Source organism: Desmodus rotundus, chromosome 7, assembly GCF_022682495.2.
Source record: "Desmodus rotundus isolate HL8 chromosome 7, HLdesRot8A.1, whole genome shotgun sequence".
Taxonomy (NCBI): domain Eukaryota; kingdom Metazoa; phylum Chordata; class Mammalia; order Chiroptera; family Phyllostomidae; genus Desmodus; species Desmodus rotundus.
The window spans coordinates 83,871,095-83,885,287 of NC_071393.1; the positions used below are offsets into that span (position 1 = coordinate 83,871,095).

At 48.3% G+C, this 14,193-nt stretch overlaps 1 protein-coding gene across 2 annotated transcripts in view; it reads right to left on the reverse strand.

The window, feature by feature from the left end:
• MYO5C (myosin VC) overlaps positions 1 to 14,193 on the reverse strand; it is an 86,905-nt gene that overhangs the window by 57,325 nt on the left and 15,387 nt on the right. For both annotated transcript variants that reach the window (XM_053927661.2, XM_024567909.4), the window contains exons 4-8: positions 13,493 to 13,637; positions 10,466 to 10,622; positions 8,665 to 8,808; positions 5,896 to 5,977; positions 4,775 to 4,882 (exon numbers count right to left, since the gene is read on the reverse strand). In XM_053927661.2, the coding sequence (XP_053783636.1) occupies positions 4,775 to 4,882; positions 5,896 to 5,977; positions 8,665 to 8,808; positions 10,466 to 10,622; positions 13,493 to 13,637 (636 nt within the window). The remainder of the gene's footprint in view (positions 1 to 4,774; positions 4,883 to 5,895; positions 5,978 to 8,664; positions 8,809 to 10,465; positions 10,623 to 13,492; positions 13,638 to 14,193) is intronic.

A 14,193-nucleotide genomic window follows, 5' to 3' on the forward strand; every position in this document is an offset into this window, starting at 1 on the left:
TCATGCCATGTTCCTGGGAGAATCAGCGCTCATTTATTCTGTGATGTATTTGCTTTATTTTAAATGTGCATTTTATTTTTCTTTTTTGTTCACAAGCTCCCTGAATTCTTTTTATGGTGAGGTGCTTGAAGAATTTTACTTGCCCCTCCAGCTCTGCACCCCTTTCTCTGTCCCAGCGGGCTGACATGTCTGGACCAAGACAATGGGCTCTCACGAACTCGGGTCTCTGGTTGGGTTCGCCCAGTGAGGACTGTGGCAGGAGGTCAGAGGGCAGGAGGAGAGAGGGGCTGGTCACCCCATCTCTTTTCCTGCATCGCTGCCTCAGGCTGACTCTGTTGCCTGATCTGGCACAGACTTTCCCCGCCCTCCTTTCAGACTCCAGGAAAGCCCTGTGCTGACCCGGAAAGAGCAGCTGACACTTCCGCTGCTGTGCCCAGTCCCCACTGCCCCTCATAGTTCCCCTAGCACCACCCACACTGTTAGGGTCATTCCCTTCATAAACAAACCCTCCTCCTTTTACCCTCATTGGAGTGTGCCCCATGTTTCTGGCTGGGACCCTGACTGATGTGGGCAGAATACAAATTATGAATACATAACAGATTTGGTCATCTTGAAGGGATTAGTACATTTCCTGGAGCTGAAAATAAACCAGACCAGCTACTAGGAAGGACTTTGTGTCTGACTCCCAGAAATCACAGTGGAGAACGTGCCAGTTATGAGCAGCGCTTTGCTGGGTCAGGAGCCCAGTGCAGGAATAGGGTGGCTGGGGGGGTGAGTACCAGTGGTGGTAATGACCCTGTGGTGAGTCACGGAGGCTGGAGGTGCACTCAGGCAGATGCGGCAGGCTCACCAGTGTGGGGATGGGGGGGATTCCGTGCTCCCTGGGCTGCACCCCACAGCAGCTGGAATTCAGACCGGCGACAGCCCCTACTGTCACCAAGCAGAAAGCAGCAGGCCCTAAATGCCGAGTAAGAGCCGCCGCGGCCCCCACTGCTGCTACGTGAGGGCGCCTGCCATATTTCAATAGCAACTAGGTCATGTTCTTAAATAATTTCAAAACCTAGAGAGCTTCTCTACTCCAAAGATTAAACAAAATCAAAGTGCAAAAGATTTCAAACCAAAAACATACTGACAACTCCAGCTCAAACTGGGTCTCAGCGTTTGCTGCCTTTCCATTCGGAGCTAACACGTCCCTCGGAAGGACAGATCCTCTGCCAGAAATAAACTCCCAGGCGGCCACGGTGATCAATGACAGGCCAGTGACAAGGAAAAGCAACTAAGAATGTGAAGTTAGGGCGTCTTGGTTCTGCCACTCCTCTGTGTGTGATCCACAGCTCAGTCATTTAACTACCCCATAGCTTCCAGAGACCACACATGAGAAACAACTCCAAAGCCACGGCAGGAAAGAAAGAATGTGAGCCCTCAGTTCAGTGGTTGCCGTTTGTGAGACAAAGCCACGCAAAAGCACTGCCGGCCCCGAGTTAGATTTCAACGAGAAACACAATGGTCACACCCCTGGAGCCCGAGTCCTGGCTACCTGACTTCCAGGCTGTTCTCTCTCTCAGAGATCTAACGGGCCAGGCAAGGATCAAAGGGTGGATTCAATGAGCTCAGCGGAGAACAGGGAAAGGAGCTTTGCATCACAATGCATCGCCCTCCGCGTCCTCAGGGATAGCTGTGTGGTTGGCCCAGGAACCTCAGGGGCAGAACGGGAAGGGAAGGTGAGGGGACTCCTGTCTGCCAGGCACTGTCCCAGCCCTTCCCCTGTGTCACCTCTCTAACGCTCACAACTGCATGAATAAGTACTGGTAATGCTCCCCTTGCACAGAGGGGTCACCCAGGCATGGGAAGGCTAGGAAACTTGCCCAGGGTCCTGCTGGGTATGTCATATCTGAGCAGTTTGATGCCAGTGACTGCTACAGTATGTGAAGAGACCTGTGGAGACCGTGAAGCCGTCCCCGCTTCCCCCAGTGTGTCTGACGTGGAGTCCCCTGATGGCCCCACGCCAGGCACAGAAGCCTGAGCAGGCTCAGAAGACCATTTATTGGGCACGCTGTGAAGTGGGTTTGTGTGTTGAGATAGATACCCTGCTGCTAACCCTGCCCAATTCCCCATGCTCTTTCCACAGCGAAACACAGGAGTGGACGACTGGCCAACAAGGACTTACTTAGCAATCGCATTTTAAAAGAGGGTGATGTGCCTAAGGGTGCTATTAGCCTATATAAGATTCAAGTTAGGCATTCTGCCTTGGAGGGGAGTCTCCATCTAAGCCAGTCAGCACCGGGGCACAAAGAAGAGAACACAGCCAACGGGACAAGCAGTATGAACAAGAATTTCCCTTGTCAGGAGACAGAACGAGGACGGAACCTTCGGGAATGAGGTTCTGTGTCTGCGCTGTACAGCACAGGAGCTGTGAGCCACTTGTGGCTGTGAGCAGTTGAGATGTGCCAGTGCAACTAAGGTACTATTTTTTATTCTATTTCAATTTAATTAAAGAACCTGTGGCTGGCGGCTACTGTGTTGGAGGGCAAAGGTTTGGTGACCGCGAAACTGACTCGCAGCAATGACATCAACACTGTGGGGCTCTCAGGATGACGGCAATCTCAAAGTCACGGTGAGGCCCCCTGGTGCCACGCAGGAATCCACTCCACAACAGCACATGGGCCTCCAGAGGCAAAGCAAACTCCTCCTGTGCCTGGCCCTGGGCCGTGGTGTTCAGACACACTGGGCGAACCTAGATGGCGTCACGAACTCCCCAGGTCTTTTCCCATATTGCGAGAAAACTCTGAGGGACTCATCACCTGTTCTCACTGCATCCCCTAGGGCAGGCCAGCAAACGTTTTCTTACTAGGCTTTGCAGGTGGTGTAATTGATGTCACAGTCACGCAACTCTGCCACCATAGTGTGGAAACAGCCACAGGCCACACTTACACAAGCGAGTGTGTCCCTGTCACAATAAAACTTTTATTTGCAAAAACAGGCTTCAGACTGCCGACCTTTGGTCTAGAACATTTTTAGTGATTCATGCAGTGAGGTCATGTTTTCATCAAATGTGTACTGATCTCTGATAAGGAATGGCACAGTTCGTAAACCACTTCAGACATCATCTCTTCTTCTTCACAGCATCCCTGACAGCCTCTGCAGTGGCCACTCCAAGCCCGTCCCCGTGCGCTCCTCCCGGCATTCACGCCCTGTGTGGCTCCTTCCCACGAGTCCTGAGTCTGGGCTGGCCCTTTGGCTTGCTTTCAATTATCGGCACATGGCAGTAGAGAGACTGCATTACTTCTGAGGCTGTTCATAAAAAGCCCCGCAGAGTCTCCTCAGGCACGTTGGAACTGGCTCTGGGAGGAGGCAGCCACACACGTGCAGTCCACTGACCGTGAGACCAGCACAGAGTGAGGGAGTCCACGCGGAGAGACAGGGAGATGCCCTTCCAGTGCCCAGTAGTCGTAGCCATCCCAGCCCACATGAAAGAAGGAGCCTTCAGAAGATCCAGCCCCTGGCCCCATCGTTGAGAGTTCCCATATGAGAAGCACCCAGCTGAGCCCAGTCCACCCAGGACCACAAGAGATAACAATAAATTCTAAGACTGGAAGGTCGCAGGTTCGATTCCTGGTCAGGGCACATGCCTAAGATTTGGGTTTGGTCCCTGGATGGGGCACGTACAAAAGGGTTTCTCTCTCACATCCGTGTTTCTCTGCCTCTCTTTTGCCCTCCCTCCTCCTCTCTCTAAGCCCTCCCTCCCTTTCTCTCTCTGTAAAAGCCATGAAAAAATGTCCTTGGGTGAGGATAAAAAAAAGAGAGAGAAAGAGATGTTTTAACAGACTCACAGACACAGAGAACAGGCTGATGGTTGCCAGAGGGGAGAGGGGTTGGGGGACTGGGTGGAGAGGTGAGGGGACTGAGAAGTGCAGATGGGTAGTTACAGGACAGTCATGGGGATGTGAAGGACAGCAGAGGGATGTAGTCAATAATATAGTAATAACTATGTACAGTGCCAGGGGGGTACTGGGAATATCAGGGGGAATATCTTATAAAGATATCTTATAAAGATATAAAGTACCCCAGGGGGGTACTGGGAATATGATTGTCTAACCACTATGCTGTACACCTGAAACTAACACAAAATACTATTGAATGTAAACTATAATTGAAAAAAATTAAAAATAAATTTAAAAAAATGGATGTTTTAAGATCCTGAGTCCAATTCCAGTTCCCTGCATACTTGCCATGTAACCTTGAGTAACTCACTTTCCGTCTTGGTGCCTCAGTTTCCCTGTTGTGAAATGCAGGAAACACTAGTGTCTGCCTCCTAGGGAGGTTGTGAGGCTGAAATGAGTTAATAAGGGCAATAAGATGCTTAGGGTGATACCTAACTAAGCTCCCTACCAGTGTGCACTATTGTATTGTCATCAGGATACCCATGAAGGCTGGGTGGGGTCAGCATTACACTTCGGAACTGAGTGCGACCTTGGCTTTCACCAGGCTTCTCTCTAGTCAGCCCAGAGGAACTTAGGAGCATCCACCGGGCTTACAGCCCAGGCTCTCCCAGCAACACAGTGCGGCTGAGGACAAAAAAGTTGATTGCTAGATCTTTTTAGGAAAAGGCACAGACTTAATCACTTGGCCTCTAACTATGTCCTGATTGGCTCATTCTAAAATTAGGATTTATTAGGAATCTTCAGAATACATGCATGCTTGGTATCCTTGCCTTTTTAAAAAAATATGTTTAAAAAGGAAATGGCCACACCGTGGATGGGGCGTCCTCGCTTACCCAGCAGCGCGAAGGTCTTCTGGGTCTCCACCATGTCGGCCCGGTCATTCACACCCTCGATGGCGGGGCTGCCTCCCGTGCGCGTGTAATTAAATTCTTCCGCGCTCCCTGAAATCCAAAGTCACACTGTTGTGTCTGTAACACAAAAACTTGGATGCACATGTTTGTCAAAGGGAAAGTTCTTAATAAGCTGTATCGAGCCTTCCACACACACCATCCCATCGATCCCTTAGAATCCCACGTTACAGACTCAGATGCTGAGGCGGAGGAGAGGGAAGTGCCTTCCGCAAGGCCCGGCACTGATGGCAGGACGAGCACGTAAACGCAGGCCTGACCCCACAGCTCGTGGTCTTCGGTCCAACACCTAACCATTTTGTCAAACAGTTTTCTGTGTCAAACTTCTGTACAAATGTCTGCGCCACAGACATTTTTTAGTGAGGTGTGTTAAGTGTACGGTGAACTACACACATTTAAGATGTACACGTCGATGAGCCTTGATGTATGTACACCCTTACAAAGCCATTACCACAAACAAGATAATGACCTCATGGACATCTAATGTTCGAACAGTAGTTTACCCTTCAGAAAGCTCTTTCACATTCGCTGTTCACATTCTGTTTAGCTCATAAGGCACGGATATTATCTTCACGTGACTTCATTATGACTACATACATAATGACCTTGAGTCATCAAGGAAGCTCAAATTAAGATAGAGGTGCTCTGCCTCAGAAGGAAAATATGGCATACATATTAGAAAAATGACCATCCATCCAAGGAGTTCAGATAAAAACGTCTAAGGACTCGGGGCAGCGAGTGCAGTTGTGAGCAGGCCGTATCCACGTGGTTCCAGCTGGATGAGCACAGTCACCCTCGGCCTTTGGCAAGAACCCTGGGGTTGAAGGGCTCCCCTCCCTGGACCCAGCCCGCCCAGCAGCCCTCATCCAGCTCCTCAGAGGCACCAATTCTACCCCCAAACCCAAGGATCTTATACCTTGGGATAGAATATATTTCTAACCCAAGATGTTACTAAATGAAGTGATGTACTAAACGAAGAAGAAATTAACCTAGAATTTAAAGCCCTACGTAAAAGAAGACCCTTCTACATACCATCCACCACGTACCCAATTTTAGATGTTTAAATTCCGACTGCTGTGCTGATGCACAAAGCTGATAGAAAATGTGATAATTTCGTTCATTTTCTGCCTGTGAAAGAAAGACAAGTCCCAAAATTACACCAACCCTTTGTATGTGAAAATGTGAAGTTTCTACCAGAGGGTCTCAGATGGCTAATCTGGACTGACATCTGGGCTCTCAGGACAGGGGCACCCACTTGCCTTTGCTACAGTCAGTCCCGCTGTGACCCCCCTGCTCCCCTCCACTGGTTCACAGGCAGGCCCTTCCTCTCCACTGATACTGCACCTATCCGTCACTTTTTGTCAGTACGGGGTTCCCTCCAAAAATTAAAAGTAGAGCTACTGTATAACCCAGCAATCCCTCTTCTGAGCGTCTACCCCCAAAATTTGAAAATACTTTATTAGTAGAGATGTATGCAATCATATTGTGATATGGTCCAAGTAGGTACTGGAAATATTGGGGGGATCATTTTGTAAAGTGTATGATGAAACTAATACAAAATAATATTGCATGTAAATTATAATTGAAAAACAGACATATGTACCCTCATGGTCCTTACAGCATTATTTACAAGAGCTAAGACATAGAAACAGCCTAAGTGTCCTTCAGTGGGAGACTGGATAAAGAATATATAGTACATAGCAACTTCAGCTGAGATGGAGGCACAAGTAGACATGCTTTGCCTCCTTGAACAATAATAAGAAGGATAACAACCAATCTAAAAACAACAAACAACCAGAACTTTCAGAAAATTGAACTGTATGGAAGTCCAACAACCATGGAGTTAAAGAAGAAACATTCATCCACACTGGTAGGAGGAGCAAAGACGGGCAGCGTGGGTGGAGAGGATGCGTGGCGGAGGTGAATGGGTGGTCCTACATTTGCATACGTCAGACAAAAACTGGGAGGGACAACTGGGGAGCGAGTGATCCCAGCCTCAGGCCAGACCGCACAGCCCAGGGTTCAAGTGCCAGGAAAATAAAGCCTCATAACTTCTGCCTATAAAAACCAGGGGATTGGGGTGGCAGAAGAAACTGCCAGTCTCTCAGGAGAATCTGTTTAAAGGGCCCATATGGTCCTAGAACATACACAAGCCCACCCACTTGGGGAATCAGCACCAGGGCACAGCTAGAGAGGTGCTAGTCACATACAGGAAGTGAGGGGAATGACTGAAAATGGTGAGAGCCGAGCAAGCAGCATTGTACCCTCTGAAGAAAGAAGCAGCAAGAATTTGAAATAACGAGGAGAGGCGTAGGAACCTCTGGAACAACTTTAAATGTACCAACAATCAAATCATAGGAGTGCCAGAAGGAGAAGAGGAAGAGCAAGGAATTGAAAACTTATTTGAAAAAATAATAAAAGAAAACTTCCCCAATTTGGTGAAGGAAATAGACATACATGTCCAGGAAGCACAGAGAGTCCTAAATAAGTTGGACCCAAGGAGGAACACATCAAGGCACATCATAATTACATTACCCAGGATTAGAGATAGGAGAGAATCTTAGAAGCAGAAAGAGAAAAGCAGAGAGTTACCTACAAAGGAGTTCCCATAAGACTGTTAACTCATTTAACAAAAGAAACCTTTCAGGCAAGAAGGGGCTGGAAAGAAATATTCAAAGTGATGAAAAGGAAGGACCTACATACAAGATTACTCTATCCAGCAAAGCTATCATTTAGAATGGAAGGGCAGAGAAAGTGCTTCCCAGATAAGGTCAAATTGAAGGAGTTCGTCATCACCAAGACCTTATTATATGAAATGTTAAAAGGACTTATCTGAGAAAAAGAGGGTCAAAACTATGAACAGTAAAATGAAAAACTCACAACTATCAACAAGTGAACCTAAAAAAAAACAGCCAAAGATAAAAACAAAGCAAACACCTAGAACAGGAACAGAATCACAGAAATGGAGATCACATGGAGGGTTATCAGCTGGGAGGGGGCGGGGGAAGATTGGGGGAAAAGGTACAGGGAATAAGAAGCATAAATGGTAGGTAAAAAATAGACAGGGGTAGGTTAGGAACAGTACAGGAAATGGAGAAGTCAAAGACCTTATATGCACCACCCATGGACATGAACTAAGGGGGAGGAGTATTGCTGGAGGGAATGGGCATACCAGATGGAGGGGGGCAATGGGGAAAAATATGGGACAACTATAACAGCATAATCAATAAAATATACCTTAAAAACAGAATATGTAGTACACGTATACAGTGGAACACTACTCAGCTATAAAAAAGGATGAAATGTTGCCGTTTGCAACAGCGTGAATGGATCCTGAGAGCATTGTAAGTGAAGTAAGTCAGATGGAAAAGGATGAGAACAACATGATTTCAATCATAGGTGGCATATAGAAAAAGCACCAAATGAACAAACAAACATCCAAATAAAAAAACAAGACTCACACATACAGACTCACACATACAGACGACAGAATGCTAGGAAGGGTGGGGGAGGAGGACGGGAAAGGGGTCAAATACACGGTGACGGGGGGCAGTGAGTGCTCAACATAGTGCACGGATGTCACTTTATAATGTTGTGCACCCGAAAGTTATACAATGGCATTAACCAATGTTACCCCCCAAATTAAAATAATTTTTAATTAAAAAATTTTTAAGAAACAGAAAAATAAACCAAACTGCAAGTGAAAGATAGAAATATATTCAAGTCACAGAACCATGCAGGCGTCTAAGGAGTATATGGATGGAGACAATACTTGAACAGTTGGGAGATGGAAGACTTCGTATTTTCGTCCTTACCTGAAAGACAACTCTGGATTTCTCCAGCAGGTAAGTTCTCATGTTGGCTCCTGTAATCTGGTGTCTCTCATCAAAGCTGATTTCTGTGTATTTCCCAAACCGGCTGCTGTTGTCGTTGCGGGTGGTCTTGGCGTTCCCGACGGCCTGCAAATATAGGGCTCTCTGGACATGACCCCATTAAAAACATCTGTGCATCAACACCATTGGGGCCGTGTAGTAAAATCCAGTCCTGTGTGTTGGGGGGCGGTCTGACCGCAGAGGGAGGTCAGGGGGTGTGGAAAGCAGCCCGAGGCTTACAGGGAGCACAGCACCCCCTCAGCCCGCCATTCAAGGCTCTCCTTAATCTTGCTGGGAGACGACACTGGGCAAAACCAAAAAGAGCACAGGTTCTGGTGTTTTAGGGCCTCAGGTCCTTTTTTACCATCTGGGGATGCTAGAAATGTTCTTTCATCTCTCTCTGTAATACGGGAAAAATGGCATCATACAGAATCGGGAGGAAAATAATAGAAAGTGCCTCAACTCATCCATGCCCCAAATATTGTAAATGCTCAATTAGAAGTCCACATCCTTCATCCAACACTTACTTCTATCCTTAGCCCTTCACTATTCAAACTTTCCATTCACCCAACCAACTGCCTTCTCCCACCCCCCTGTACACTTCGAGTGTGACTTTAGCTCTTTTACTTCTATTCTTCAATTCCATCCCTTCTGCCCATCTCCCCTCCTGGCACCCTTCCTCTAGAAGCACCCTTTATGCACACATACTGTGCCTCCGGCCATCACGCTGTACTACGACATATATTTACGGAGCCCCTGCCGCGGGCCACATGCCCTACAGGCACTGGTGAGCCGAGTAGACACAGTCCTGCCTTCAGGGAGCTTATAGCTGATGGTCACGGCCAACCCTGACCAAAGACCCACACAAAACCATCCATTGGACATTTACCTGAGCACTGCTTCTGGACTTCTCTACTGCTATCCTGGACTGTGATTTATATTTCTATTTAACTTTAAAATGTGCTTATGTTAGAGGAGTCTTAAGACCTGGGGGCTGGGCCTTATTCTTTTCCATTGCGTCCCGTATTATCTGGCACAGTGACTTAACAACATTAGGTGGTCCACAAATAGCCATTGAGGAGAAAACAGAGAGGTCTAGAAAGCTAATATTCGTGATTACTGGCTATATTTCCAAATAAATCCAAATCGATCCTCTTCCCATTTTGCAGGCAGCCAGAGCTGGCCTTTCAGGTGCCCCTTCTTCTGAGAGCGCTGTGTCCTCACCCCTGGGTGCTGTCATGCCTGGCCTTGCCCACACCTCTGACCATCCAGGTTACGCTGATGAATCCATTGGAGGGGAGGAGGAAGAGCCTTGATATGTGGTACTTGCCAATTTTTAAGGTGTAGATACCCCCAGCATGTCTGATTTCAAACTACCATAGGGTTAACAGTAGCTCACAATAAAATTCCTGACTATAACTCAGGAACGTTGGTGCCAGGTGGCCGCAGAGCTCCACGGGCCTCAGTGCACCGGTGTCTGTGGTTGAGGAACTTTCCCCTGGGATATCAATGTGAACAGGGGTCTCCTGAAATCTGATGGTAGGACTTCTGGCCCAGCAGGCAGAGGAGGAGAGCCTCAGAAGCAGCAATCTGCCCTCGCCTCCTTCAGGTCCCACCGTCACTTGGGTCTTGAAAGGGTGGGAGCTGTGGTTAGTTAGGACACCACAGACACACACCAGCCCACCTCTCCATCAGCACACGCCCCGCCTCCAAGCCCGCCTACCACCCCACGCCCGGGACACACCTCAGTGATGGGGTTAGACGCCAGAACCTTGTCCTCCACGTGGGCATTGCTGCTCGACTTGCTGACGGTGGCAAAGTACCTCATGGCGTAGCGAGCAGACACCGTCTTTCCAGCACCTGACTCCCCGCTGACAATTATTGACTGATTTTTATTGTTTCTGAAGCCAACAAATGAAAGAATTTTTAAAACATTCATTTCTTCCTATTAAAAAGGCGATAGCTACTCATTAAGAGAAATGCAGGCAAGCAGGGAGGGAAACTTTGTTTCATTACTCTAACTGTTGTCAGCATTCCAGTGAATTTCCGGCTGCGACCGCACAATTTTTGTTTCCTGCTCTGTCTCCATGTGGAGGGTCCCCAAGATCTATCCCAGGTTCGGTGGTCTGCTAGGACTCACAGAACACAGCATTCACTCACATTCACGGATGGATAAGACTTATTACACCAAAAGGATACAGAGTAACTCAGCAGAGGGAAAGGGCACATGGGGTCACGTCCAGAGGAAGCCAGGCCTAAACGTCCAGGAGTCCCCTCCTGGTGGAGTCACATGGGACACACTTAATTCTTCCTCAAATGAACTGCGACAACACGTGGGAAACGTCTGCCTGGGAAGCTCATTAGAGACCCAGTGCCAGAGTTTTTATTGGGGGCTGCTCACTAGGCATCCCCTCACAGGTGCCAAAGTTCCAGAGGCCCAGAGGAAAGCCGATGTGCGTCATGAACCACGCTGTTTACACAAACAGTTTAGGCTTCGGTACAATGAGCCGCTCTTATCAATTAGGAAATGGTGAGAACCTTCCTGAAACCCAAGTCCCCAGAGGCCGGCCCTGGGCGTGGCTGCAGACAGGCCTCCAGTGAAAGCAGTCTCAAGCCTCCTCTTGGCACATTCCCGCTTACATATATGGAATAAAAACATTTAAAAGACATTATTTGGCAAGCGATTATTCAAAATACACTTGGGAACCTAAGTGTTCTGCAAGCCAAAATGCTGTTACATAATTTAGAGATCTTAAAAAATGCACCAAACGTTTCCTATCATAAGATTATGATGGTAGAACCTTATTATAAAGCCATTTTACGGACCTAGCATGGCTGATGTGTCAGGGGCTCCATGGACACTTCACAGGGAGTGAAATAAGCCTCATTAAGCCTCACAAAGGTCCTATGCCACTTACATCCATTTTACACGTGAGTACAACCGTGATGCGGAGGGGTAAGTGACAACCCAGGCCTCAGAACACACAGCCCCCCCTGTGAATGCTGGACAGGACCCGAGAGACGGAGCTCCGAGTTCAAAAGAGAAAGCTAAGACTCTGAGGTGAACACCACCCCAGTGTCCCTCAGCTGGGTGGAACGGGGCTGGGGTCATTAATGCTGGGCTCTCTGGACCCCAGTCTAGCCTCAGCAAGTCCCACATGAGCCCATGTTATTTGTGCTACTACTCCAGTTAGACAGACGGACCTCTGGGGAAAATTGGCTTTTCAAGGTTGAACCTGGCTCAGCCCTGCAGCTCCAAGCAGCCTACACTGTGGACACCCAGGAGCAGCCCTGGCCCTCGAGCCCTGAGCCAGGGGCTCTAATCTTGCAGAAGAAGCAGAGCAAATCCTAGACCCACAGGTGTTTCAGGGCTGGAAGGAAACTGGTTGTGACAGAAACCAAGGCATTTGGTTATTAACTGGTAATTCTCTATCTAACATTCACTCTCCCCTTTCTTCCTAGGGACTATGCCCCAATTTTCAGTGGGCACAGTGCTGCCCATATGAAACAACTACATATCCCAGCTTCCCTTGTGGCTAGGCATGGCCATGAGAGCAGGTTTTGGCCAATGACCTGTGATCACAAGTGGGGCTTCTGGAAAGTCTCCTGAAGTGGGAGGGGCACGATCTTCCCCTGGGACACTCTGTCACCTAGCATATAGAAGAAACAGCTAAGTATCAGCTTGGCCCTGAGGATGAGAGTCCCACCCCAGGTGCAGGGCAGCTGCCAGGCACTGGGTCCCCGATGGTTTGTAGAGGTGCTGTGCTAGCCCTGGCCTGCCCGGCAGACTCCTCTGCAGCAGGGAACCACACACTTCTACCTCGTTTAAGCCACCATTGTTTTTTCCTGATTACAAGCAATGGTGCTTGGAATGGGTGCTCACTGAGCACCTAGCTCACAGATGAGGGCCCTGGAGCTGAGGGAGGTCAGGCACTGTGCCCATGGTTATATGGTAAGTAATGAGTGGGCCCAGGCCCCTCTGTGAAGTGAGGCAATGAGGGAGGTCAGCTGACCTCACTGGGGTGTAGGAGGGCCACAGACCACTGGCCGCGTAAGTTCTCTTTGCAAACTGTGTAAGGATCTACAAAAATAAGGTGGTGTTTTTATTCTTCATACATTGCAGATGAGGACACTGAGGCCAAAAGAGGATGGTTGTGGAAAAAGAAATTGTATGTGGCATCACAAGGTTGGAGTGCAAACCCCAGCCTTTTCCGGGCTAGGTGACCTGTGCAGGCGACTCTTGATTCCATTCACCGCCCAGGCGTCTTCATCCCGGGCTACTGAGAGACCCAAGGTGATGTACAGGGATGTGTGCATGGTGACTGGTCCACAGGAGGCTTTTGATAAATGTTTGCTAGCAAAACAAGAACTCCACAGGGCCGTGCAGAAAACAAGTAGCAAAATTAGGATAAAACCCCAATTCGACAGCTGAAACCTGTGCTCATCTACCGTTAGATTCTGCTGCAGGATGGGTAAAAAAGTTTAAACTTCTCACAGTGGACAATGAATCAATATTCCTCCACCTTGGATTGGCAGGACCAACTTTTAACTGCCTAGAAGGAACAAAACCCAGGAAAATCAGTTTAAATGGGTGAGTTACACCTTTGCAGTTATTTGCTACTTGGTACAGGTAGTCGGCTCTACCAAGCACCCTCTCTGGTCTGATGGTCACATTTAATGAGACCAAGCCAGAGTTCCCCCCATGGTGCGGACCTAGCAAAAGCAGGAGCACTAGGAGAGCAAGAGGAAGCCCCGCCTGGCAGGAGGCTACCTGGCCATCTGCTTGTATGCCTCTTCCGCCACGGCAAAGATGTGTGGGTCCATGTCGCCCATGTTCTGCCCGCTGTAGGCGTGGATGATGGCATCTCCGTATATCGGCAACTGCTTGTAAGGGTTCATGGCCACCAAAATGATGCCTGAATAAAGGTGTAAGATGCAGAGATGGGGGTCCTTACTCTCTTACCCATGTCTCCAGGTTGTTTTGACAAACCCCAGCTCTGCCCACTTGCTAAACCTTCTGTGTGGCTTTGGGCAGGTCACTTAGTGCTCTGGCTCAGTTCCCTGATGCCACCTATGTGTCTGGGCTACTCTGAGATGGTTTGATGAGATGACAGCTGAGAATGCTGTAAAGCTGAGGGCTTTGGCAGTCCCCAATGTAAATATAGTGACAATATCACTGCCCCAAATTTGTCAAATCCAATGAGAAACTCAAACCCAAGCCTGCTCCACACGTATTTTTCTTGGTAGTTCAATCTTAGCTCTCGTTGAAGATTCTCCCCACTTAGACAGTCTCCTTATAACTAACTCTAAGATCCAGCACCTGCACCTTTTAGGTAGATGTTTGGGCAAATGTTTAAGCGTGCTTACACGTTTTGACAGAAGTCAACATTTCTAGTATAAACGTAACATGAAATATATAATCAGGATGCTCCCGACAGCAAGCACCCAGTCTCAGCACCTTCCCCACTCTCT